The sequence below is a fragment of the Aristolochia californica genome, unplaced genomic scaffold (assembly GCF_029961685.1).
Source record: "Aristolochia californica isolate CCGP_79_NKW_82.1479 unplaced genomic scaffold, dmAriCali1.0.hap1 SCAF_9, whole genome shotgun sequence".
NCBI classification, from domain to species: Eukaryota; Viridiplantae; Streptophyta; class Magnoliopsida; order Piperales; family Aristolochiaceae; genus Aristolochia; species Aristolochia californica.
The window spans coordinates 34,651,805-34,676,260 of record NW_027182290.1 but is presented as its reverse complement, the minus strand read 5'-3'; the positions used below and the strand labels follow the sequence as shown (position 1 = coordinate 34,676,260).

Sequence of the window (24,456 nt, the reverse complement as noted above, 5' to 3'; positions counted from 1 at the left end):
AGATCACACTGCTCTGTGCACATTTCATTGATTCCTCTTGAGCTCTCCTCCACCCAGTAGCTTTTTTCAGGTTTCTCCTTTCCATTACAAAATTACGTTAGTTTTCTTCTATGCTCAAAGCATATCTAGTAGATATTTCTTCTGAAAGTTGGTCAAGAACTGTGAATGAATAGAATTTTTCCTAATATTCGTACAAGAAAAAGTTAACTGTGGAGATCTGTTCACTGAAGAAGAATTAAATTTTAAGTGGGTCTTATGTATGGTAGGCTTCAGTTCTTATCAAAGCTTGGTTGTAACGATATTGGATGAAGGAAGAGCTGACTGGTGATCGTTGTTAATGGCTACGACTAGGATTCTTGGATGACCAAGCAAACTTCTGCTCTTTCCCCTCAATTATCTCTTTCCCTTGCGTCATTCTTTTCATCTCCTTTCCTCCCTTTTTGACGGAAAATACAATTAAAATTCGATTGGTCTCCATCGTGAAGCTTACCAAAACAGGGAGTTTTCTTTCATCCCATCACATCAATACAACTAACGCTATAATTCCACACACCTATCTTCCGTAAATCGTTTTCTAAGCGAAATCGCCGGTAAGCAATGCGCCTGACTTCCTAGTGGAGGCCATAAGAATGGGCTGGAACGGATTGTATTCTTCGTCGCCGTTAAATTGATGGTCACCAACTCGGAAAAGCAGGTCCTCGCAAGGACGAGTGGTTCGGGACCATCAACAAATGCTGTTTGCCCAACACGGAGAAAAAGCATGGAATGTCACAGCCATTCGTTGAGTTTCGTGGGGAATTGAAGTCTCCTTCACATGGCAGCCTTCAGCTCTTAAAGTTTCATCGTCTAAGGACCAAAATGGTTTCGTATCGTATACTAGCCTCTCTATTCAAAGGCCATCGCATAGATGGCTTGTCTCTTCTGCAGAGGCAAAACCAGATCCTTCTACCTGGAGGAGAAGGGTGCATGAGGTATCGGTGGTGGTAGGAGGTCGTGGAGGTGGAGGAAAAGGAGATGGTGACGATGGCGATGGGTCATGACACTGGATGCCTTCTGTTGAATCTAGACCTTTTTTTTTGGGTAGAATAAGGTGTGTTTAGTCGTTCGTTCCGAGGGTGACGATATAAATAAGTCCCGGAAGAGAAGCTAGTGGAATGAAATACGCGTACTTGAAGATTGTTTTGTGGCTGCTGAACAACTCGAGTACGCCTCTTTTCCCTTTTCTACGAACAACCCATGAAATCGATCGATGTCCGCAGGACTCAACCAGAAAACTTGTCGTGATTATCATCGCTGGTTTCTTTCCTTTTTTCCGCTCACATTTTGGACCAGTCAGGCGGGCGCACGTAATGCTGGTTTTAGACCTTCGCCTTTTAAATCCGATCAATGGCAAATTCTGGAGGTTAAATTTGCTGCAGGATAGCGAGGAAGAAGATAGTGACCAAATCTCTGGATATAGTTTCAACGTATCAAGCAGACGTAGTAAAACTGATCGTCAGTACGAGGGAAAGCACGTTTACTTACGATCCATGCATCGTTCAAGTGCATATTAAGACAGTAAAGAACTAAACAGTCGAGCCGCAGTAATTGACCCCACGTGAACGTTAAAGCGACAATTCTGTCTGGATTGCTAGATTCACGTGAGAGGATCAGACTCGAAGGAAACGTTTTTAAATGTTCTGACGACATGGGAAGAATCCTTAAAAGAGCATCCAGGGTCTTTTCCTTGACTCAATTCTTCACAGTTGTGAATACTTAAATGAACAACCGCAAAATTCGATGCCCAGTAGATGGTGTCCAAATTCTATCCCTTGAAACGGCTTGGCCACTTCCGCATTTATACAGATGTCTCCACGACTGGTTTTAAGCCTTTGGCAGCAAGGTAGTAAGGTTCATCGCATCTGTTTGCGAATTTCTTGTGCGGGAAGCTGGATGTGTTGCGTGATTCTGTCCTCATTCTAAATTAAAGATTTTCTGAGTTGACGTTGAAGCCATCCAAACCAGACAAATTAAGGGTTGTCATAACAAAACAAATATAATCACAGTAGGGGCAAAGACTTTATTGCAAACATAAAAGCATTACACTGAAGTTTTCTACTGTTTCAATCTTTTTATCTCTAATAAGGTGGTGCTGGTGGACAATAATGTGGTGGCGTTGCGAAGGGATTAAATGGAGCCTTGGTCCCAGAGGTGGAGGAGGAGGACCGGCTGGTTGAGGAGGAGGAGGTGGATACTTTGGACCTGGAAGCGGTACAGGCGATGGGCCTGGAGGAGGTGGCTGCTGGCTGTCATGGTAAGGTGAGCAGTTGCAGAGAGGTATTGCTGATTCTTTTGTATTTATGTAAACAGTGATGGATGCGTGGAGTGAGAAGACTTGTAGTTGGAGATCAACCGTTTCAACTTCTTCGTATGACTGGTAGCAAATTACCTTTGATTTTAATATCAAATTCACAATCACCAGTATGCTACTAGGCCAAGTGTCGTTGAATTTTGCGGCAAAGACAAGTTCTTTCACGTCCAAATAGTCTTTCTACTTGGCAGTACTATAAATCTTCATCTGCAGACGGAGATATGCGGGCGGGAGGCTCAGCGTGCGGCCTAGGCGCGCGTGGCTGGCTGATGGCACTAATATTCAGCCACGTATCATCCTTACTGAAATAATACCGAGATAATAACCATTTGCTGCAGATCACCCATTTTGGTGTAGAAAGGAAGAAGAAAGAGATAAAGGAAATCGAATCAACTCTGTGATGATGGAGGAGAGGCTCCAGGATTTTGTTTTAGTTCCATTGGGCCTTTTAATCATGTCGACTTACCACTTGTGTCTATTCTTGGTCACATTTATAGGTCTCAACGCCCTCTCCAGAGAACGATGGGTCAAGGTCATGATGACTGTGAGCTCCTGCTTCCTTCGCTCTCTACGATTATGCTTCTGTTCTCTTTCTTCTTTCTGTACAGAATTGGAACTGAACCGATAGATTTTATGGTTAACTTCATCTCTTTCTTGTTGTAACACGAGTGCTGTGCTATTTCAGTTTTTTTTTTTTTTTTTTGCGTGTTTTGCCCTTTCTGATTGGCAGTATGTAGGTTCCTAACAGCGCTAATGTCTCACTCCTGTGAATAGCAAGATTAAAGCTTTATATAATCTTCATATATTATTTGTATCTCTTACAACACTAAGCAGAGGCAAGGAAAAAATATTTAGTTCTTCGTTAGCTTTTTCTAATTCAGGCTTTTTAACATGGGAGCCAGCATTCAGAAGAAGACAACCAGATGAAGTAAACTCGATTTATGATAATACCATAAATTTGTGTCAGGATCCCCTGAAGAATGCAGGTGTTGCGATCCAAACAATTCGAAACAGCATGACGGCCTCAACCCTGTTGGCAACAACGGTATTAGAATGTAATTATTTTATTTATTAAATTATTTTTTTAATTTACCATTTTACCCTTTTTCCCTTTCCTTAATGTATAAAGATACATGTAATTGAAAACAGAGGTAACGGAAATATTTTGAATTTTTACGATTCAACCATCTTCGTCGTTTCGTCTTCATCGTCCCGACTGCGCCAACCCGACGAGCAACGGCTCTTTCATTCCTAAAACTCTAATATGGTATCAGAGCGGATGATCCTCATCCTCTGAATATTTTCGGCCGGCGGGCCTTCTCTCGTCCATTTCGGCGACCTTTTTTTTCGGCAACGGTCCTCGGTGACCTATTCCCGGCGACTGGCTTCAGCTATTGCCTAGACCCTTTCTGGCAGTGGCTGACTTCAGCTCTCTATTTCGGCGGATCTTCCGACAAAAAAAGGTTAGATTTCGTCGTCCCCCCCAAAATTTTGTTTTTCTCGACAGACTTCGGCCTCTTTTTTTTCTCGGCGAGATAGCGCCATTGCCGTGAAATTCGGTTTTTGGTAGTGGTGCTCTGGCGCCGTTGCCGTAAGGGGTGATTTGCCTCTGATTGGCCGAGAGGTGTAATTTTTTTTTGGTTTGGCCGAGAGCTCGTGCTCTCTGGACGTCTTTGCCTCTAGATTGGCCGAGAGGTGTGTTTTTATTATTATTATTATTATTATTTTTATTTATTATTATTATTATTTTTATTTCATTTTTGTTTTTTTTCTGGACCTTTGTGGTTGGGCGAGAGGTGTGCTGTGGTATCTTTGTTGATCACATTTTTTTGTTGAATTCTACAAGACTTTCATTTCTTTGGAGATTTTTCCTTGGGGGCTTAATGGAGACTTATTCATCGACGGGTGTTTCCGGTTCTGGTCTTCGTACCAGTTTGACTCGTTCCACTTTTGACGAACCATCGAACCCCTATTTTCTTCACCATTCAGACAGCCCCGGGCAAGTTCTTGTCTCGCAATTACTTATCGGTGAAAATTACACCAGTTGGAGCTGTGCAATGACCCTCGCCTTATCCATGAAAAACAAAGTGGGATTTATTGATGGTTCCATACCTGAACCTCAAAGTGCTGATCCCCCTTTGCTCAACGACTGGACCCGGAATAACCATATTGTCATATCTTGGATTTTAAATTCGGTTTCCAAGGAAATATCTGCGAGTGTTATGTTTGCTGCCTCTGCCCGCGAAATTTGGCTCACTCTTCGGGATCGTTATCAACAACGCAACGGTCCGCGTATTTTTCAACTTAAACGAGAATTGATGAACTTGCGCCAAGACAAGGATTCTGTTAGCCCTTATTTCACGAAGCTGACGACCCTTTGGGAAGAACTGAACAATTACCGCCCTCATTGCTCCTGTGGCAAATGTTGTGGTGGCATTAAGGACCTTATTGATTACCACAACATGGAGTATGTCATGTCCTTCTTGATGGGCCTTGATGACTCTTTCTTCCACGTTCGTGGTCAGCTGCTTCTCATGGATCCGATGCCTCCTCTTAATCGGGTTTTTTCTCTGGTTGTCCAAGAGGAACAACAACGGCGGAACCCTTATGCCTCGAGTTCGCACACCCCCACCGACACAATGGCCTTTGCGTTTAAATCTGGGCAAACCGACGTTCTTAAACCTGGCCCACAAGCCTCTCAGAAATCTCACTCAACTTACAGTGCTCCCCGAAATCCGAACCCCAATACTTCCCGAAATCAGAATTACCATGCTCCCCGGAATCCGAACAAAGATAAGTATTATTGTACTCATTGTAAGCTTGTTGGCCATACTATTGCTCGGTGCTTCAAGATCCATAGCTATCCGACTGGACCTGCCTCCAAACCCACGCAACATTCTCATGCTGCTGCTCATCAAGTTTCTATTGCTGCTGATAGCCCCGGTTCTACTTCTGTTGGGAGTCTCATGCAGAATCTTGACTCCGCCCAGTTCCAGCAACTCGTGTCTATGCTTTCCACACATCTGAGTAGCTCCGCACAAGTCACCACTGCTCCGGAATCTTCTACATCCAACTGCGTGGCAGGTATTTGTTTTTCTGTATCCTTAAATCCTTTAATTTCTTCACCTCACTCATGGATTATCGACTCAGGAGCTACTCGACATATTTGCTCTCACGCTCCTGTGTTTGTTTCCTTGCATGCTATCCCTCACACTACAGTTACTTTACCCAATAATACTCAACTCTTAGTCCATCATGCTGGTGATATTAAATTGCATCCTCACCTTGTGCTTAAAAACGTACTATTTGTTCCTCAATTCAAATTCAACTTGATCTCTGTTAGTGCTTTAGTTACTGACTCTGGACTTACTGTAAGTTTCCTTCCTGATTGTTTTGTTATCCAGGATCTATCCACCCAGAGGACGATTGGCAAGGGTGACAAAGTCCAAGATCTCTATGTCCTCAGTGCTCAAAATTTGCATTCTGTTTCTCATGTTTTTGTTAACAATGTTTCAGCCCATGTTTGGCATAATAGGCTAGGACACATTTCTTTCCAGCGACTTGAATTTTTGAAGGATCAGTTGAACTGCGATGTAACTAAATTACATAAATCAGATCCTTGTTATATTTGTCCTCTTGCTAAACAACGTAGACTATCTTTTGCGTCTCACAATAACTTATCAAAATTTCCTTTTGATCTTGTGCACTGTGATATATGGGGACCCTATCAGACTGTTTCTCACACTGGCCATCGTTTCTTCTTAACGCTTGTTGATGATTGCACTCGATTTACTTGGATCTATCTATTAAAGACTAAATCTGATGCTATCTCCGTGATACTGCGTTTCTTTAAAATGGTTTTTACTCAGTTTAATGCTAAAATCAAAGTTTTCCGATCTGACAATGCCCCCGAGTTATCTTTTGTTGAATTTTTTCAAGCTCAAGGAGTCTTGCACCAGTTTTCCTGTGTTGAAAGACCTCAGCAAAACTCAGTTGTTGAAAGAAAACATCAACACCTTTTGAATGTGGCTCGATCACTATTCTTCCAATCCCGAATTCCAGTCTCTTTTTGGACAGAATGCATTCTTACCGCGGTTTTCTTGATTAATCGAACTCCTTCTCCTCTCTTGCGAAACAACACGCCTTTTCATTTGCTATACAACACCGCTCCTGATTATCCCTCTTTTCGCGTCTTTAGTTGTTTAGCTTTTGTTTCCACCTTAGCTGCTCATCGAACTAAGTTCCACCCTCGTGCTCGAGTTTGTGTGTTTCTTGGTTATCTAGCTGGTGTGAAAGGATATAAATTCTACGATGTGGAGACCAAACATGTTTTTATCTCTAGAGATGCAGCGTTCCATGAGGAAGTTTTCCCTTTTCATACCATCACCCATTCCAATACAGTTCTTGATCCCTTTCCTGATTTGGTTCTGCCCCACTCCTTCATCCAACCTCCTTCTCTCCCAGAACTTGATTCTTCCCCTATTTATGATTCACCAGCTAGCTATGATGCTCCCGTTGCTGATATTCCCACTCATAATCTTCCATTGCTTGTTCCTTCCACATCTACAGGTACTTCCCTTCACAAATCTACTCGGACGATCCATCCACCTCATTATCTGCAAGATTATCACTGCAATTTACTTGCTGGTTCCTCTCCATCTGTTTTACCCTCTACGTCTTATCCGATCTCTAACTACCTCTCTTATCATTCACTTTCTGATTCGCACAGACAGTTTGCACTCAATGTCTCTGCTAAAATTGAACCCCAATACTATCACCAAGCTGTGAAGTGCCCTGAATGGAGGTTAGCTATGAGGGACGAATTGAATGCTCTGGAAGCCAACAAAACCTGGACCGTCACTTCTCTGCCTCCTGATAAACATACCATTGGTTGCAAATGGATATATAAAATTAAGCTTAAATCTGATGGTTCTCTTGAGCGCTATAAGACTCGTTTGGTAGCCAAAGGCTACACACAACAAGAAGGTTTAGATTTTGTTGACACTTTTTCTCCTGTGGCCAAATTGGTCACTGTGAAGGTTCTTCTTGCCCTTGTCGCCTCTCATCATTGGCATCTAGCTCAACTTGATGTCAACAATGCGTTCTTAAACGGTGATCTTTTTGAAGAGATCTATATGGATCTCCCTCTTGGCTACCTTAGACAGGGGGAGTTCCCTTCATCTCACCGTCGACTCGTTTGCAAACTTCACAAGTCTCTTTATGGTCTCAAACAAGCTTCGCGGCAATGGTATTCCAAATTTTCTCATGTTTTAATCAATTTTGGCTTTCTCCAATCAAAATCCGATTACTCTCTATTCACCAAAGGCCATGGTTCCTCCTTTGTTGCACTATTGGTTTATGTGGATGATATCATCCTTACTGGACCTTCCTCTAGTGTTATTGCTGAGCTCAAACAATTTCTGCATACTCAGTTCAAGCTCAAGGATCTTGGTTGTCTTAAGCACTTCCTTGGTCTTGAAATTGCTCAGTCCACACATTACAATTACTTGAAGACTCGGGTTACCTAGCTTGTAAACCCACTAATGTTCCCATGGATCCCAAACTTCATTTAACTACCACTGATGGTGACCTGCTTCCTGATATAACCCACTATCGACGGCTTGTTGGGAAACTTATCTATCTCACTTTATCTCGCCCTGACATTACTTTTGCCGTTCACAAGCTCACTCAATTTGTGGCCCAACCCCGCCTTCCTCATCTCCAGGCAGTATATCACCTGCTTTGTTATCTCAAGACCAACCCTGGTCAAGGTTTGTTGTTTTCTTCTACTTCTTCCTTGCAGGTACGCGCTTACTCCGATGCTGATTGGAGATCATGCCTTGATTCTCGCCGATCTACTACAGGTTTTTGCATCTTCATTGGGGATTCTTTGGTCTCTTGGAAGGCCAAAAAGCAGACCACCGTCTCTCGCTCCTCCGCCGAGGCTGAATATCGGGCTCTTTCTTCTACTGCCAGTGAAATTATTTGGCTGCAGCAACTTCTTCATGATTTTCAAGTCAAGATTGCATCTCCTGCATTGCTCTATTGCGACAATCAAGTTGCGATTCATATTGCTTCAAACCCCACATTCCATGAGCGTACAAAACATATTGAGATCGATTGTCATTTTGTTCGTGAACGGGTCACTTCGGGTGCCCTCAAGTTACTTCCCATTCGTTCTCAGAACCAGTTAGCCAACATGTTCACTAAACCTCTTCCTTCTACCCAACTTTTTTCTTTGTTGTCCAAGATGACTATCAAGGATATTTACAAGCCACCTTGAGGGGGAGTATTAGAATGTAATTATTTTATTTATGAATTCATTTTTGTAATTTACCATTTTACCCTTTTCCCTTTCCTTAATGTATAAAGATACATGTAATTGAAAACAGAGGTAACAGAAATATTTTGAATTTTTATGATTCAACCATCTTCGTCGTTTCGTCTTCGTCGTCCCGACTGCGCCAGCCCGACGAGCAACGGCTCTTTCGTTTCTAAAACTCTAATAAACGGCAATCACACTTAGTTTCCTCATTGGAGTAGTGGTGAGCATAACCAAGGACTCCGCAACGGCGGCTCTGTTGATCTACGGCAATACTGCCCCCCCTCGCCGCTTCCATCAAATACTTCACCATTTTTACTCTGTTTTCTCATCGCCTTCTTCTTTAACGTTCAATCCATCAGATATTACGCACATACAAGCTTTCTCATACCAGTGGCTCCTACTAAAGACTTGGAAGGTTCTCTGGAGTACGTCGTCAGGTCCCTTAACCAAGGAAGCTTCTTGTGATCTATCGGGTTGAGAGCAATGTATTTCTCCATCCCTCTCATCCTCTGGATCTTTGGTCCAATCCCGATGTTTGCGTGCTGCTGCTTCGTGTCTTTTATGCTCTATTTCTTGGACACCTCGAGTAATAACACGCGAAAGCTTCACGAATTTCTTGGGAGGGAGGATGAAGAGACCATGGAACTGAGAGAATGCGAAGTATGTCTTGACGTCTGATGTATATTTTAGTGTACAACCGAATGTTGTCCATGTTTCTTAATATTTTCTGTCGACTTCGTGTCCTAATTAGTTTTTTTCTGGAATTTGAAATGCTTCATGATTTCTGAGGATTTGAGGCATGAGAAGAGGAACAGAAATAGCACAGCACTAATAAGATCTTAGATTGTAGATTTTTCTAAAATTCATAATTAAAAAATTAAGTTTTCTTGGGTGCCCTTTAAATTTTTGCCACTAACGTAGTCTAAAGTTGTGTTAAACCCTAAACCCTAACACCGGAAAAAAAAATTCCGGTGTTAGTGCGCAGCATATTTCACTTACGCTGGGTTAAATGGAGCCAAAATACATTAGTGTCAACCCCCCTCCCCCGTGCTCTCCCTCTCTTCTCCATCTTGGTGTATTGTCGCAGGGTGGCTTCGAACCGAGCCGGCTCGTATTCGGCTCGGTTCGACTCGTTATATTTCGAGTTCGAGCCGAACTCGAACTCAGAAATAGGCTCGTCGGCTCGCGAGCCGACTCGTTAATTTAACTAGCGGCGGGATCGGGTCCCTCTCCCAAAAAAAAATTTTCGGTCTCTCTCCCGCCCTCGCTCTTTCTCTCCCGAAATTTTTCTTCGGTCTCTCTCTCGCCCTTGCTCTCTTCGTCTCCTCCTTCCCTTCTCTTTTTCCTCCGAAATTCCCTCTCTCGGCCTCCATCTCCCTTCTCCCTCTCTCCGCCGGTGCCCCTTCCGCCGCCGTCACACCTAATCCTTCCCCCCGCTCATCGCCTTCTTTGCCTCTCATCGTCGTCGCCCTCACCTCGTCGTATCCCAACTAGAGCGGCTATTCTGGACCCTCTCCTGTCGTCGTCACCCCCTACCACCGCCTGGTGCCGCCGTCCAATCAGCCAGCCACCGCTCTCGCCGGAACGGGAACCCCCGGAGACCTAAAGTTTCGGAGACCTAAGCTGAGGGGGGGAGATTATTTTTCCTCCCTCGACGCTCCGTCCCACACAGCGTGCGAACTCGCACGTGCAGTTCACACATGTGAGTTCGCACGTGTGGTTTTTATAAAAAAAAAAAAACTTGCAAATCCTATTCTCAGCCTGTTTTTTGTCTGGAATATGCAATAATACATAAAAATATAATATGTTAAAGTTAGCATTTGATCAAATTTTTTTGTTTATTTTTTTATTTTTTATAATTAATCTTGTACACAGTTAATTGGCTCATGTAATTATTGTATTAATGTATAATAAATAGCAATCAATAAATAATATAATATCTAATTTAATTAATTAATATATTAATTACACATTAAATTACTTATTTGTGTTGTAATCATGTTTGTTTTACTTAATTTATGGTTTAAATATTATGTTTTAATTAAGTATACTATTATAAGTTACTCATTTTCTTGTTTTTTATATTTTTCTTATTTTGGGGCACTAACACTGGAAACTGTTTTCCAATGTATATGAACTTGTCCACACTAACACCAAGTTTGAAATTGAATTTCATGTAGAGGAATTAAATGAATTTGAAGCAGGAGATGAAGATGAACTTCAAATTTTAAGTTTGTTGACTAACCCCCCTTATAATTCTTATATCCAAAGTAGCTTCAGAGTCATTATTTAGTGCTGGTAGTAAAGTAATAGACTCGTATAGTTTTTCCTTGGTACCAAATACATTTCAAACTTTGATTTGTGACACTGGTTGGGTTCGGACTCTTCACGGTATAAAGAAAAATCAAAAGGTGAATTTCTTTGATTAATTACTTATTGCGATATTTTCTAGTTTTATTTATTAAAATTTTGTTTTATGATTACAGCCTGAGAAGAAGAGTGTAAAGATAATGCTACCAGCTACATGATTTTTCATGTTTTTCTCATTATGGTAATTTTAATATTTTTAATGACATTAAGTAACTACTAGTGGAAGAGTATTTTTTTATCTGACAATAACTAATTTTATTTTTTGTTTTAGTCATAGGTGGAGATTTTGCTCAAGCAAAGACGTATATTATTTTCTAACATAAAGAGAAATAACTATAGTTTGTAAATTTATAATGGATTTATAATTTTTATTTGGGTGATTGTAAATTGATAATGATATTTCATTTAATTTTGTTGTGTTTGATTATTGTATGGAATTTATTTATAATATTATACAGTGTATGGAGTGTTTAGACTATTTTATGGAATATATAAACAATTTATTGGAGTGTTTATGGAATGTATAAATAATTTTATGGAGTATTTATGCAGGTATTATGTATGTTGATTATGCCCAATTTTATATAGAGATCATGTCGAATTTTATACAGGTATTATATATATACATTATACTTAATTTTAAGTATGCCCAATCTTATACATGTATTATATATATAGGTTATGTCCAAATTTATGTAAAATGTATACATAATTTTATATATATTTTATTTGGTATATAATTTTTGAAAAGTTTTAAATGTATGTTGAGGCTCGAGTTCGGCTCGAAGCTCGACTCGAACTCGTTGGGCTCGAAGCTCGACTCGAACTCGTTGGGCTCGAGCTCGATAACAATTTTAGGCTCGAGATAAGGCTTGGCTCTAAGCTCGGGTCAAAATATTTAAATCAAGCTCGGCTCGAACATAGGTAGGTTCGGGCTCGGCTCGGCTCGATGCCACCCATAATTGTCGGAGTGCCGTCGACGCGTATAGTGACTAAGAGGATGGTTTAATTTTTCCTAAGTTAAGAAAAATTAAACTATCGTCGTAAAAATAATAATTTATATATTTTATTTATAAAATAATTATTTTTATTTATTTAATATATTTATTCTATAATTATTATATTAAATTAGTGATTAATAGTCATAATTAAAATATTGTTAAAATAAATATTTGATAAATTGTTTTGGTTTAATTATTCCATTGCTATAATTAATTAAACCAATGGTTTTAAATTTTGAGATAATATATTATTAATTAATATTGCATAAAAATATATTATGTTATTGATAAATATATATTTATTTATTATATTAATGTTTTTATTATTATATTAAATTAGTGGTTTTTAATGTTAAAACATATCTCATGTTATTAAAAAATAATTTATTTATTTATTATATTCACTTATGTTATTTTTTATTTTTTATTTATTTTTAATAATTTATTCTGGTGGCACATAATTATTGTATTAATTTATAATAAACTAGAATAATTAAATAATATAATATAATTTTTCATTAATTAGGATATTAATAAGTGAAATGTATTAACGTACGCAGTAAGTGAAATGTATTAACTAATATTAATTTAATTTTCTGAAAATCAGATATATCATAATATTTTATTTAATAAATAATTTATATACACTTTACACCAACATAAAGAAGTAATTTTCAGTGTACCCTACATTGTGCATACTCAAATACTTTATATTCCTCTTACTTTCCACTTTACCCAGGAAAGAACTTTACAATGTAATCCACTTTCCGGATCGGAAACGGTCGGAACAACATATCCATGCCGGAAGCCTGAGTCTCGCCGGTCGCCCCTCCAGCCTTTCCCCCTCGTTCCACCGAGTACCCCGAATAGCTAACGTCGCCAAGGCCTTCTTCGAGTTCTCATCTCATTTCTTCTGTCGGATTTGATCATTGTGCGAGTGAGCAGATACGTAGAAGAGAGAGTTGCGCTGAGAAAGGTGATGTTGTTTTGTTCCGATAATCGATTTGTTTTCTCTAACTTGTGCATTGAAAGGGTTTCTCATGCATTAAGAGACCTATTTGAACACCCATTGATGTAACTATCTTGTGTGCGTTTGCCTGTTTCCCGTAGAGGTAAGGTATGCTCTCTTTGAGATCTCTTCGTGTCCATTTACTTTCTTGGGTTTCCATCCTTCACCGTAAGAACTTTTGTCCTTTGTATCTTTTAGACTCATCTCAATACTCGTTCATCTTTCCTATTTACTGATATGCCGCGGAAAGCAAGAAAATGAAGAAGCAATTTATACCCTTTCTTTCTGTACTAACTAGTACATTTTTGAGTCATAATTTTTTTTATTTTTTTTAAGGATTTCTCGAGCTGGCCCTTAGCTTGACTTTGCGACATTGTTATCTTTAAAATTTTGCTGTTCTTGTTGCTTCATCACTCTTTCTTCCATCAATTGCATTGGCTTCATGTTCTTATTAACATCAAACAAATCGATTTCTAGATTATTATTTCATATATATCCTGTGGGATGTTGATGGCTTATCCCTGTTCCAACTACAAGTTTAATTGCTCTAGACAAATTTACTACTCTTGATAGATGAAGTATATAAGTGTTCTGCATTTGCTATATTTTAGCTAGAAAGATGAAGTAGGCTAGATGCATGAAAGCAGAGTCAAGGATATAGAAATTTAGCCCTCTTCTTTATATTTAATATTCATTTTTTATTCATTTGGTGGTCAAATGACACAATGCTTTATCAAGAACTCAATACATGAATCCAAAGCTATTATTGTGTGAGCATAAAATGGCTGTGGAGAGAATGGAAGAGGATTCACTTAGCCAACTGTACATAGTTGGGAGATAAACTATCTTCATGATGATGGTGATGATGACTCCTAAATGTCCTTTCAGTGCACAATTAAATTGTGAGAGAAATTAAGAAGTTAATTTAAAAAAAAAAAAGTTGTGGATAACATCTCAAGTGACATTGATACTTGCAAGTCTGAATGGAATCATAAGAAAACTGAGAGAATCAAGTGCAGCTCTAAAAATAATGAAATCAGAATAAAGACTTACCATGGCAGTATAATTATTTTCTTCTCTTCCTTGTTTCAAAATTCCAATTGTTCTGTCTTCTTGGATTCTAATATGGATCTATCTGGTTCCTGTATGCTGTTATACGGATTTTTCATACAGAAACTGAACAGAAATTTTGGCTATTATTATTATTTTTTTAAAGTTTCTGTTGCTTTACATGGACAATGAGCTGCACTTATCCAATTCCAGTTGTAGGCTTTCATTTCTTGACCTGTTCAAGCATGTAATACTTTTACTCCAATTATTGAACGGAAAGAGAGGACACAAACATTGGATATTTTTGTATGCTGGATCTGTGCATCTACTGTTTGCAACTTCTTGAGTACATTGATCTATTTCAAGTTGAATCATAAGCATCTACTTTCAGTATCTGGGCCACACCTAGATTAAGATTAATATCATTTGGAGCCTGAATTGGACTTCATGACTTTGCCTGGTCAGAAACAACTTAATGATCAAGGAGGTTCAAGTCTGACCTGAGACCTTGCTCCAGGAAGTCTATCTAATGTTGTCAATAGGATTTCTCGATTATCTTAAAAGCATTCCATATATATCTTTTTTATTATTGTAAGTTTGACAAAATATAGTTTTATTCCAAAGATTTTCTAATGCAGCAATTTGGTCAAGTATAATTTCTGTCATCAAATTTTAGCTTGGCATGACTCCCACCTCAAAAGTTGCAGCATACGAGTACTGTTCATGATTATCTAATGTTTTTGTTAAGTTGGTTCCAAGGGATGGTCCTATTTAACAGTTTTAAATAGAACCTTATTATAAAAGTGTCAGTTCTATTTGCTTATTCCTATCTTTATTGATAAAAGTGTAAGCTGTGGATAGGGCCTCTGACATAATAGCCACATGGGGTTTTTAGTCTGAGGTCTTGGGGTCAAGTCTCACCTGGGAAAAAGGGTGTAGTGTGCGTGTGTGATCAGTTTAAAAAAAAGGTGTAAACTACTTAAGAAAAGCTGCAACCAATAGATGCATAATTTGAACACCTAGAAGCCTTTTTAAATCATTAGTATAGCATGCCCTTCTCTCTGAAAAAATAGAAAATAGAGAAGAAGAACAGAAAGGAGGGAAAGAAAATTGATGTACAGCCTGCTGGATGGAGAAAAAATCGACTCTCATCGGCCTTTTATGTCTCACTTATGTGGTTTTGCAAAAAAATTTAAAAACTCCTCTTAAGGAATTAAAACATAAGTATGTAAAACACCCTTCTAAAGTAACTAGATTTACACAATAACCACATCTGTTAAACGTTCCAATCTGGACCATTTTTTCTAACAAATTACAGATCTACCCACATGACAAATTACTAAAATACCCCTGACTTTTAACACTCCCCCAAGCTAGAGCATATATGCCTAGTAATCTCAGTTTGGCACAAAATTTACTGAAATCTGCTTTTCAAGAGGTGAATATATCACTAACCTGTTTTGTAGTCCTTACATGGGGTAACCACCTTACCACTTACCACTGCATCCCTTACAAAGTGCAGATCAACTTCAATGTGCTTTGTCCTCTCGTGGACCACTATTTTGTTGGCAATGAAGATGGTCACACTTAAGCACCATTAGGGTCTTTTGAAGCCAACTTTAATCTCTCAACGCTGACTGTATCCACACGAGTTCACCAATAGTATGAGCCATTGATTAGTATTTTGTCTCAACACTAGAATGCGCCAGAGTAATTGTTTTTTATTTTCTAACTAACAAGATTTCCTCCAACAAATACACAATAACCAGTAGCGGCCTTTTGGTCAAGTTTAGAGCTAGTGTAATCTGCTTCTGAATATCCTTCAACTCTGAGATGATCATCTGGAGTATGTAGTAAGCTTTTTGCTGAAGCTACCTTTAAATACCATAAAATTCTTTGTGCAGCTTCAAGATGAATGTTGCATGGAGATTCCATAAACTGGCTTACCAAACTAACAAGAAACCCAATGTTAGGTCTAGTGACAATTGCATATATCAACTGCCCAAGTAACCTTCTATACACGGTCTCGACTTTCAATAAGGTGCTACATCCCATAAATTATGACCAACCTCCATTGGAGAATCCATTGTTTTGGCGCCTAACAATCTATACTCATTCGTTTTATTAATACATCTTTTTCAAAAAAAAAAAAAATCTATACTCATTGAACGTTAGTGATATATTTTCTTTAAGGAAGAACTATCTCGTGCTTACTCTTAGCGTCTTCAATCCCCATAAAATATTTTAGGAACCCAAGATCTTCAGTTTAGAAATGTCTGCTTAGATAATTCTTCACTTCCTCAATTCCCTTGGTGTCACTTCCTGACAACACAATATTATCAAAATTCCACAAGAAATACAGTTTCAGATGCTCAATGCAAGACAAACAATGAATTATCATAGTAGCTCCACATAAACTGTACAATTACCGAATTTGTCAAAACAAAGCCCTTGGACTTTGCTTCTAAACCATTTAAAGATTTATGTAGCTTGCAAACCTTGTTACTCTCCCCTTGAGTAACATACCCAGGAAGTTGCTCTATATAAACTTCTTCCTATAAGTTGTCGTAGATAAACACATTTTTAATATCAAGCTGAAATAGAGGCCAATGCTTAGTCACTGTGATAGATACTAAAAGTCCAAATCTGACAGTACTCATGTGAACCACCAGGGAAAAAGTATCAAATACATCCACACTATATGTTTGGGTATAGCCTTTGGCTACCAACTGTGCTTTGTATCTTTTAATTGTCTCATCAACATTATATTTGATGGTTTACGCCCAATGAAAACCAATCACTATAGTATCACTAGGTGGATCCACCAAAGTCCAAGTCTTCCTACTTTGTAATGCAGACATTTCATCATTCATAGCTTTCTTCCACTCAGGCATAGGGGTGGGCATGGGTCGGGTCGAGGTTAGGATTACCAAAACCTAAACCCGAACCCAATCCCCGACCCCCAAAAACAAAACCGAATCGTCAAACCCAAACCTGACCTGATCACCATCTTTGTAACCCCGTCACCGACCCATCCCAGTAAATCCAACTTAAACTCAATCCGTCCCTGCCTCATCCCCATAAAACTCAACCCTGTTTTATATATTTGTCTCATATGTGGGTTGGGTTCGGGTCTGGTTTGGGAAAACCTGTCTCCGACCCATCAGGTGAAATTACAAACCCGAACCCATGTTTTTTGGGTTAGGTCGAGTTGGATTCCCTGTAAAACCCGACCAGATGCCCACCCCTACTCAGGCACACATAATGCATTCTTTACTTTGGTAGTTATAGAAGTACTGGACTACGAAGTAGCAAAAGACCGAAATGAAGGAGATAAACTATGGAAAGAAAACATACTTGAACATAGGATACCAAAGTACCATTTTTTATGCTAGTAGGGAGGTGCAAATCATCGAAGGTAGAACTTGCAGGCATGGAGGAAGATGATCTGACCATGTTAGAGGGAACCATCTCTCGAGCTTGAGGTTGTATTTCATGTTTGGATTGTTGTTTGTGCACCTTTTTGCATTGATAAACTTGCACATTGTATGAAATAAAAATAGAAGGTATGACAAAATTATCTATAATAGGAAGAGGAAGAGGAAGCTTATCAGCCACTACATGAGTAGATAGTGACTTAGACGTAGCACAAAAGAATGGTGTAGACTCAAAAATTGTCACATCTGCTGAAATATATGTTCTCTTGTTCACAGGATCGTAACATTTGTAACCCTTATGAGTACGAGGATAACCCAGACAAATACATGACAAGACATGTCTCTGACTGGGAGTCACAATATCTTCTTTTATCTTTTCCTTTGTATCCCCTGTGCAGACAGGATGCATTTCCAACAAATCTACCCTGTGGTGCATGCTGTGGTCATGTAAAACGAATCACTGAGAGAATCATACTGGTCAGTGAGAAGAGGAGAAGAAGCATACCCTAGTCTCCTTCCTTATCACTTTTTGTCTACCTTCCCCTCTCTTATCTATACATCTCGACTAATTCTCCTTGTTCCTTTCTATTTTTGGATCGTTTGGAAGTCCTCGCTCAAGGGTTAGTGTTTATTGTTGAATTTTTACTATTTTCCTACTCAAATTCACTCTGTAGAGTCATTGACGTCTTTTATTTCTGATTTTTTTTTAAAGCCATGGGTGGAAGGGCAATTGTTTCAGATGAGGAAGGTGAAACTAAATTTGTTTTTTCAGAGCTTGACCTTGAGTTTTTTTAACTATCTGCTTTTCTAAATTTGTTTGATTGTTTATGGTTTTCTTTGAATTGACAGGTGAATTCAAGGAGTAGCTGGATGAAAGAGCAGTTAGAGATACGAAAGCTGCTGATATTGATGAAGGCAAGGATGATGACAATGACGAGGATGAAGGTGAGGGATTTCTATTTTTCAAAAGATAAATGTTGGATTTTCTATGATTTAGACATTAATCAGCTTCCCCAAGTAACTAGAGTGTTTCTTAGTTTGAGTGTAATGTTATTGTTCTAATCGTTGATTTCCTTGTTTTTTGTTCCATTTTCTGTTCGAAGGATGTGTATCTCCAAGGTTTAATTGATATGCTATCAAGGATGAACATGTTTCTCTTCTTTAAATTGTTTCTTTCAAAGTATTTAGGATATGATGGGCATTGCTTTTCTCAAAGGCAACTAGGAAGGTCTATAGTTGAGAGTTGCTAGTCTTAGGTATTTTGTTGGTAAATTGCTGCTGAAATTCAAAGGGCACACACTTTTTAAAAAATGGGCTGATTTGGTTCCTCATGTTTTTTATTATATTGTTGAACTATTTTGAAATAAAAAGTGTTTTCTGATGTTAATATGGTTTCCTGAACTAATTTATTCATTTTTTGTTTTTATCGGTTAGTTCTAGTTTATCCTTATCTTTAAATATGTACCTTCTCATGGTTTCCTAGTTATAAGGCTGCCATATCTAAGAATGCTTCATTCTTCCAGCAAATAAAAACAGGAAAGAAAACTCAGGACTAAGGGCATAGCTTTTTTTATTCAGTTCATTTTGGGTTATCCACATGAATGCTTTAATTCTTGTTGACGGTTCTGTAAATTATATATGATTTGAGTATAGATTACTATCTGTATTTTGTATGAATCCAGCTTAGTTACTTGAAAAGTTTGCTAGGCATACATCTTGGGTTTCCGGTTGTTGAGAAAGATATTACTTTTGTTTGTACAATGAGGCTTATAAGAATGTATTGCAGTTTGCTTTGTGCATCTGAAGCTTGGTTTGTTCTTAACTTAGTTAAGCATGATATCTGCCAATGATTTTGGTTTGTTTCCCTATTTTTTATTTGGACGTTCTAAGAATTTATGGAGTGATGCTATCCCTATGACCTGCTATCTGATAAATACATGCCTAGTAGAGTCTTTAATAATATTGCTCATGTTCACAAACTACGAGGAAAATGGGTAAATCTTGATCATCTACGAGGAAAATAATGTTGCTAGAGAAACTACTTGTATATTCCTAGGATATTTTCCTAAAAAAACATAAATATTATCATTCCTAGAAATTCAACCCTTACTTTCAGCTATCCTCCATACTCCTAGTTGATCTTGTCTTCCCTATTCATCCTAATCTATCTCTGACATTGGCCCTTATTTTCATAAGCAAAATCTGACTCAACTGCAGCTATGGATGACCAAACTAAAGCTATTAATCACAATGTACAGGCTCAAGACTCACCTACGCCACCAGGTCAACCCTCACAAGCTAGTAACCTTCCTCTTGCATTGCAAAAAGAGCTTAAAATACTTTTAAACTTCCAAGTAGGTTGACTGATTTTCACCTTTACCTCTTTTCTACTTCTTATCATATCAATCAACAGATAGATTACACAAAAATTACCTCTCATTGTGCAACCTATCTGGGTGCCACATCACCCTCCAATTCTTGGACCTTTGAGGAAGCCGTCTGTCACCTAAAATAACAAACTGCTATCACTTAAGAACTTGATGTGGGGCAATTTACCCAAACCTTTGGTGAAGATTGTAAAGAAACTTTTGCTCCAATTGCAAAAGTGAATCCATTTGCAAAACTTTTTTACCTCTTGAAAATGGTGTTTTAATAAAAATGATGGTTGTGTCATATACATGGATATTCTGATGCAGATTGGGTAAGGATGTCCAATAGATAGATCTAACATTGGCTTTTGCATCTTTGTAGGCGGAAACTTAGTTACATAGAGAAGTAAAAAACAAAATATTTACACTTAATAAGTGTTGAAGCTACATATCGAGCTATGACATCGACTACTTGTGAGTTGCTAGTTAATTTGGTTCAAATCACTTCTCAATGAACTCAGTTTCCCAGTTACTTTTCTTGTATTTTTTATACGACAATCAAACTGTGGTTCACATTGACTCTAATCATGTATTTCATGAAAGGACAAAACATAGTTGACTACCACTTTGTTGACAGAAAGTTCAAAAAAAGACAATTGTTACACCACTGAGACTTAATATTAGAGAAGTTAGTGAGTGAGTTTGGTTTAACCCTTGCCTATCCCTCTGCATTCTCCCATGGATTACGTGAGTAGGACCTTTTTCTGTGTTCATGTTTTTGTCAAGTTGATTAATCATTTTTTTCAGATACTATGGGCATACAAACTTACTTGTATGGGAGGCTCCTCCTAGAGATTTGAATGTTTATCTGGACTACATCGTCAGGTGCCTCAACCGGGAAGCTTCTTGTGGTTCGTCTGTTTGAGAGCAATCTACTTTTCCGCCCTTCTCAACCTCTGGATCTTTTGGCCAAACCCCATGTTCGTGTGCTGCTGCTCTCTGTGCTTAATACTCTGCTGCTCTCTGCTGATCTAATACTTGAGAAACCTGAAAGACCATATGGTTCTTCCAGAAGAGAAATGGCCCCTTGTTATCTAAGATTATCAGAGGGAGAACAAATCTGCCTTATCGGCTAAGCTAAGTGCATGGAAACCCGGAAGACAAACAACTCATTCCATATTTCCAAATTAAGATCCAGGAATGTGAATGGATTGATGACTTCTTCGACTCTGAGGTCAAAGATGATGTCTACAGAAGCGAAGATGCATGTTTATTTAACGAAACTAACTTTAACTGGTTGTTGTGTAAATCTGAGCTCAATCTAATGGGTTTTAGGAGCCCAAAAGAGTTAAACTCAAATTCATAAAAGTTCCACAATTTCATACTTGTTACAATTCTGAACTTTGATATATTCGCCTCCCATAAACACAAGAATAGTGGGAGATGCAATGCCGAGTGTCCTTTGGCCCCAAGACTATTTTTTATTTTTTAAATTGATTCTTTTCGGAAGGTTAATAATTCAAAAAACTGAATTCAATCTGGATTATGGCTCAATGATCACATGGGAGAATTTCAGTGCAAGACATCGGGTTCAAACATGACCTGGGGAGAGAGGTATAGTTGGTGGTTTTTGTTTGAAATTTATCAGACACGTCTGAGTCTGGACTTCGTTATTGCTTAATTAACTTTCATAGACTCATGGATGAGATTGACCTATTTTAAATATTGATCGAAGAAGACAAGGTATCTCTAACTACACCCTGTAGGGGGACACGTTAACCAGTAGTAGGCCCCGTCCTGAGAGAAAGCACTGGTTAGTAGTAGTTTTTTCTCTTCATCTTCTACCATCTACGCGCACGGTACCGAATCCTCAAAAATATGTTTTAATGCTGTGAGTGTTTTCCCACTGACGTTGTGGACCCCTCTTGTGCACCTTTGCTATTTCTCTCGATGTGCTGCTCCTAAATCTCCGGGAGATAGACACTGCTTCGCCGCCTACTGAACATTTTAGGTTGAAGGGGAGAAAAAACCGAAGAAGAAACGGGATCTGAATCAACTGTTCGCGTGGATGGAGGAGAAGCATCTGGATTTCATTTTAGTTCCGTTGGGACTATTGATCATGTCGATTTACCACTTGTGGCTATTGGGTTGCATAGTTCGCAACCCTAAAGGGACAGTTATAGGCCTCAACGCCCTCGCCAGAGAAAGATGGGTCAAATTCATGATGACTGTGAGTTCCCCCATTGTCGTTGCCCGTCATGATTATCTTTCTTTCTCATTCTTCTCTCCATTCCGTCTTTCTAATTGGATTGAATTTGAAGGGTTTTAGGGGTACCTTCGTTTTTTCAGTTTTTACTTGTAAATGATCTGGAGAAAGATCAGATTCTTTCCTTCTGGAAGAAGTTTAGGGTACCTTCGTTTTTCAGTTTTTACTTGTAAATGATCTAGAGAAAGATCAGATATTACCTTTCTTTACATTTTTTATGTCAAACCGAGGAAAATCCGTTCGGTGTAATTGATTTGTTTCTTAGCTCAATTTTGATCGTTGTCCGCACCGACTGTGTGTAGCCCAATTACGGATGTTTGAATTCTCATGAACTGCTCGCTTGCTGTGGAGCTAATTTGTTCTCTTTTCTATTTTCAACTTTGCTTCCAAACTGAAGCTTATCGATACTCTGTAGCTTATTACTACGATTTTCTTAGTCTCTCAAGTCTGAAAGCTTTCTGGGAAATCATCTGTCTAGTCAAATGGTGACATAATCTATTGCAGAATATTGGGCCGTCGCTGGTGACATAATCTATTGTTTAGTACCGGTAGGGAAATGGTTTAAGCAATTGACAACATTTATGTTAATTTCACTTCGTAACTGTGTCTCTTACGCTAAGCATAGGTGAGGGGAAAACATTCAGTTTGTTTTAAGCTTCTACGGTTTTTTTTCAGTCATTACAGTAGCTTATTTCACAAAAGCATGGCCTCTGTACACCCAGAACAATTAACACAATTGATAATCATACCATTAATTTATCTCAGGATCCCCTGAAGAACGGAGTTCTGGCGGTCCAGACCATTCGAAACAACATCATGGCGTCAACCCTGTTGGCGACAACGGCAATTACACTGAGCTCACTCATAGGCGTAGTGGTGAGCAGCAGCAAGGACTCCACAACGGCGGCTCTGTTAATCTACGGCAACACAAGCCCCCTCGCCTCATCCATCAAATACTTCACCATTTTAGTCTGTTTCCTCGTCGCCTTCCTCTTTAACGTCCAGTCGATTAGGTATTACGCACATACAAGCATTCTTATATCGGTGGCGGCTCCTAAAGACTTGGAAGGTTCTCTGGAGTACGTCGTCAGGTCCCTCAACCGGGGAAGCTTCTTTTGGTCTCTTGGTTTAAGGTCCTTCTATTTCTCCTTCCCACTCTTTCTCTGGATTTTTGGGCCAATCCCCATGTTTGTATGTTGCTGCTTCATGTGTTTGCTGCTCTATTTCTTGGACACAACGAGTCATTTCACGCGAAAGCTTCACGAGTTTCTGGGAAGGGAGGATGAAGCGAATAAATTTAAAGAACGTGAATCGTATCTCCCTGTTTGATATAGCTTCCAGAGTATAATCGATCATATTTCTTGGTCTCCCAGGTCCATTTTGTATTATGTGGTAGTTCTGAAAACTGGAATACTATGTACCCTCGTCAAATCTGCCAATCTCTGGCAAACCAAGATGACAAAGAGATTTCTTGGCTTCATGCTAAAGGCTGCTAGTAGGGCTACAAATAGGTGTAAAAAATTTCATTTTTACTATTGTGGAACTGATTGGATCAGGTTATTAATATATTTATAGATGTTGAGAATAGGATCAGATTAACTACGTAGATTAGTAGTAGTGTTTATTTGGTTGATTAGTAGTAGTGTTTGATTTAACTACGTAATTTTGATAAACTCTGAAAAATTTTCTGAATATATTTTTAGGTGTGGTTTGCTCGCGGATGAACCCGATCGAGTTGTAGCTCTAGCAACAAGTGTTTTTAGTTATGTGGGTCGTTTGCTTCCTAACGCATAAGAATCGACAAACCTACTCAATTTGTAGCATTAAGGGGGGGTTAGTCAATAAAATGGATTTTTGAAGTTCATGTTCATCTCCAACATGAAGATCATGTCAGTCATCTACATGATCTTCATTTTTGTACTTGGTGTTAGTGTTGACGACTTTATGTGCACTGAAAAACAGTTTCCAGTGTTAGTACTCCCTTATGAAAAAAACATCAAAAACAAGAAAATGCCTAAACCCTTACAGTTAGGGGTGGCTTCGAACCGAGTCGGCTCGCGAGCGGGTCAAGTTCGGCTCGGTTCGATTCGTTATCTACTGAGCTCGAGCTCCGAAATCGGCTCGTTTACCTTAACGAGCCGAGCTCGCCCGAAGTCAAGTTCGGTTCATCGGCTCGCGAGCCGGCTCAAGGTGAGTCGGAATTGGGAACGGGAGCAAGAGCGAGGGGGGGGGAGGGGGGGGGGGGGTGGATTTTTTCCTCCCCTCGTAACTATCGAGCC

The 24,456-nt window shown here is 38.9% G+C and overlaps 1 protein-coding gene, 1 long non-coding RNA gene and 1 pseudogene across 4 annotated transcripts; all 3 read left to right on the top strand.

Moving 5' to 3' along the window:
• The first annotated feature begins 2,711 nt into the window (after window positions 1-2,711).
• Window positions 2,712-9,353, top strand: LOC137940855 (uncharacterized; annotated as a pseudogene).
• A 3,452-nt stretch (window positions 9,354-12,805) lies between these two features.
• On the top strand, window positions 12,806-21,411 carry LOC137941735 (uncharacterized). Of its 3 annotated transcripts, XR_011110437.1 has the most exons (5): window positions 12,806-13,022; window positions 17,819-18,162; window positions 18,255-18,290; window positions 18,392-18,487; window positions 20,797-21,411. It is a non-coding gene; the product is annotated as an uncharacterized lncRNA (long non-coding RNA). The 3 variants fall into 3 exon arrangements; XR_011110438.1 differs by lacking the exon at window positions 17,819-18,162; XR_011110439.1 differs by lacking the exons at window positions 17,819-18,162; window positions 18,255-18,290.
• Window positions 21,412-21,837: 426 nt separating this feature from the next.
• On the top strand, window positions 21,838-23,754 carry LOC137941827 (uncharacterized). Its single transcript, XM_068787417.1, has 2 exons — window positions 21,838-22,141; window positions 22,943-23,754. The coding sequence occupies exons 1-2, from the start codon at window positions 21,980-21,982 to the stop codon at window positions 23,504-23,506; spliced, it is 726 nt and encodes a 241-aa protein (XP_068643518.1). The 5' UTR covers window positions 21,838-21,979; the 3' UTR covers window positions 23,507-23,754.
• The last annotated feature ends 702 nt before the right edge of the window (window positions 23,755-24,456 follow it).

What these genes read in the sequence shown, in the direction of transcription:
- LOC137941827 (XM_068787417.1), top strand. Translation starts at nt 21,980, where the DNA reads ATGGAGGAGAAGCATCTGGATTTCATTTTAGTTCCGTTGGGACTATTG. An exon ending in GGGTCAAATTCATGATGACT is followed by an intron (nt 22,142 to 22,942) that starts GTGAGTTCCCCC and finishes AATTTATCTCAG; the next exon opens with GATCCCCTGAAGAACGGAGT.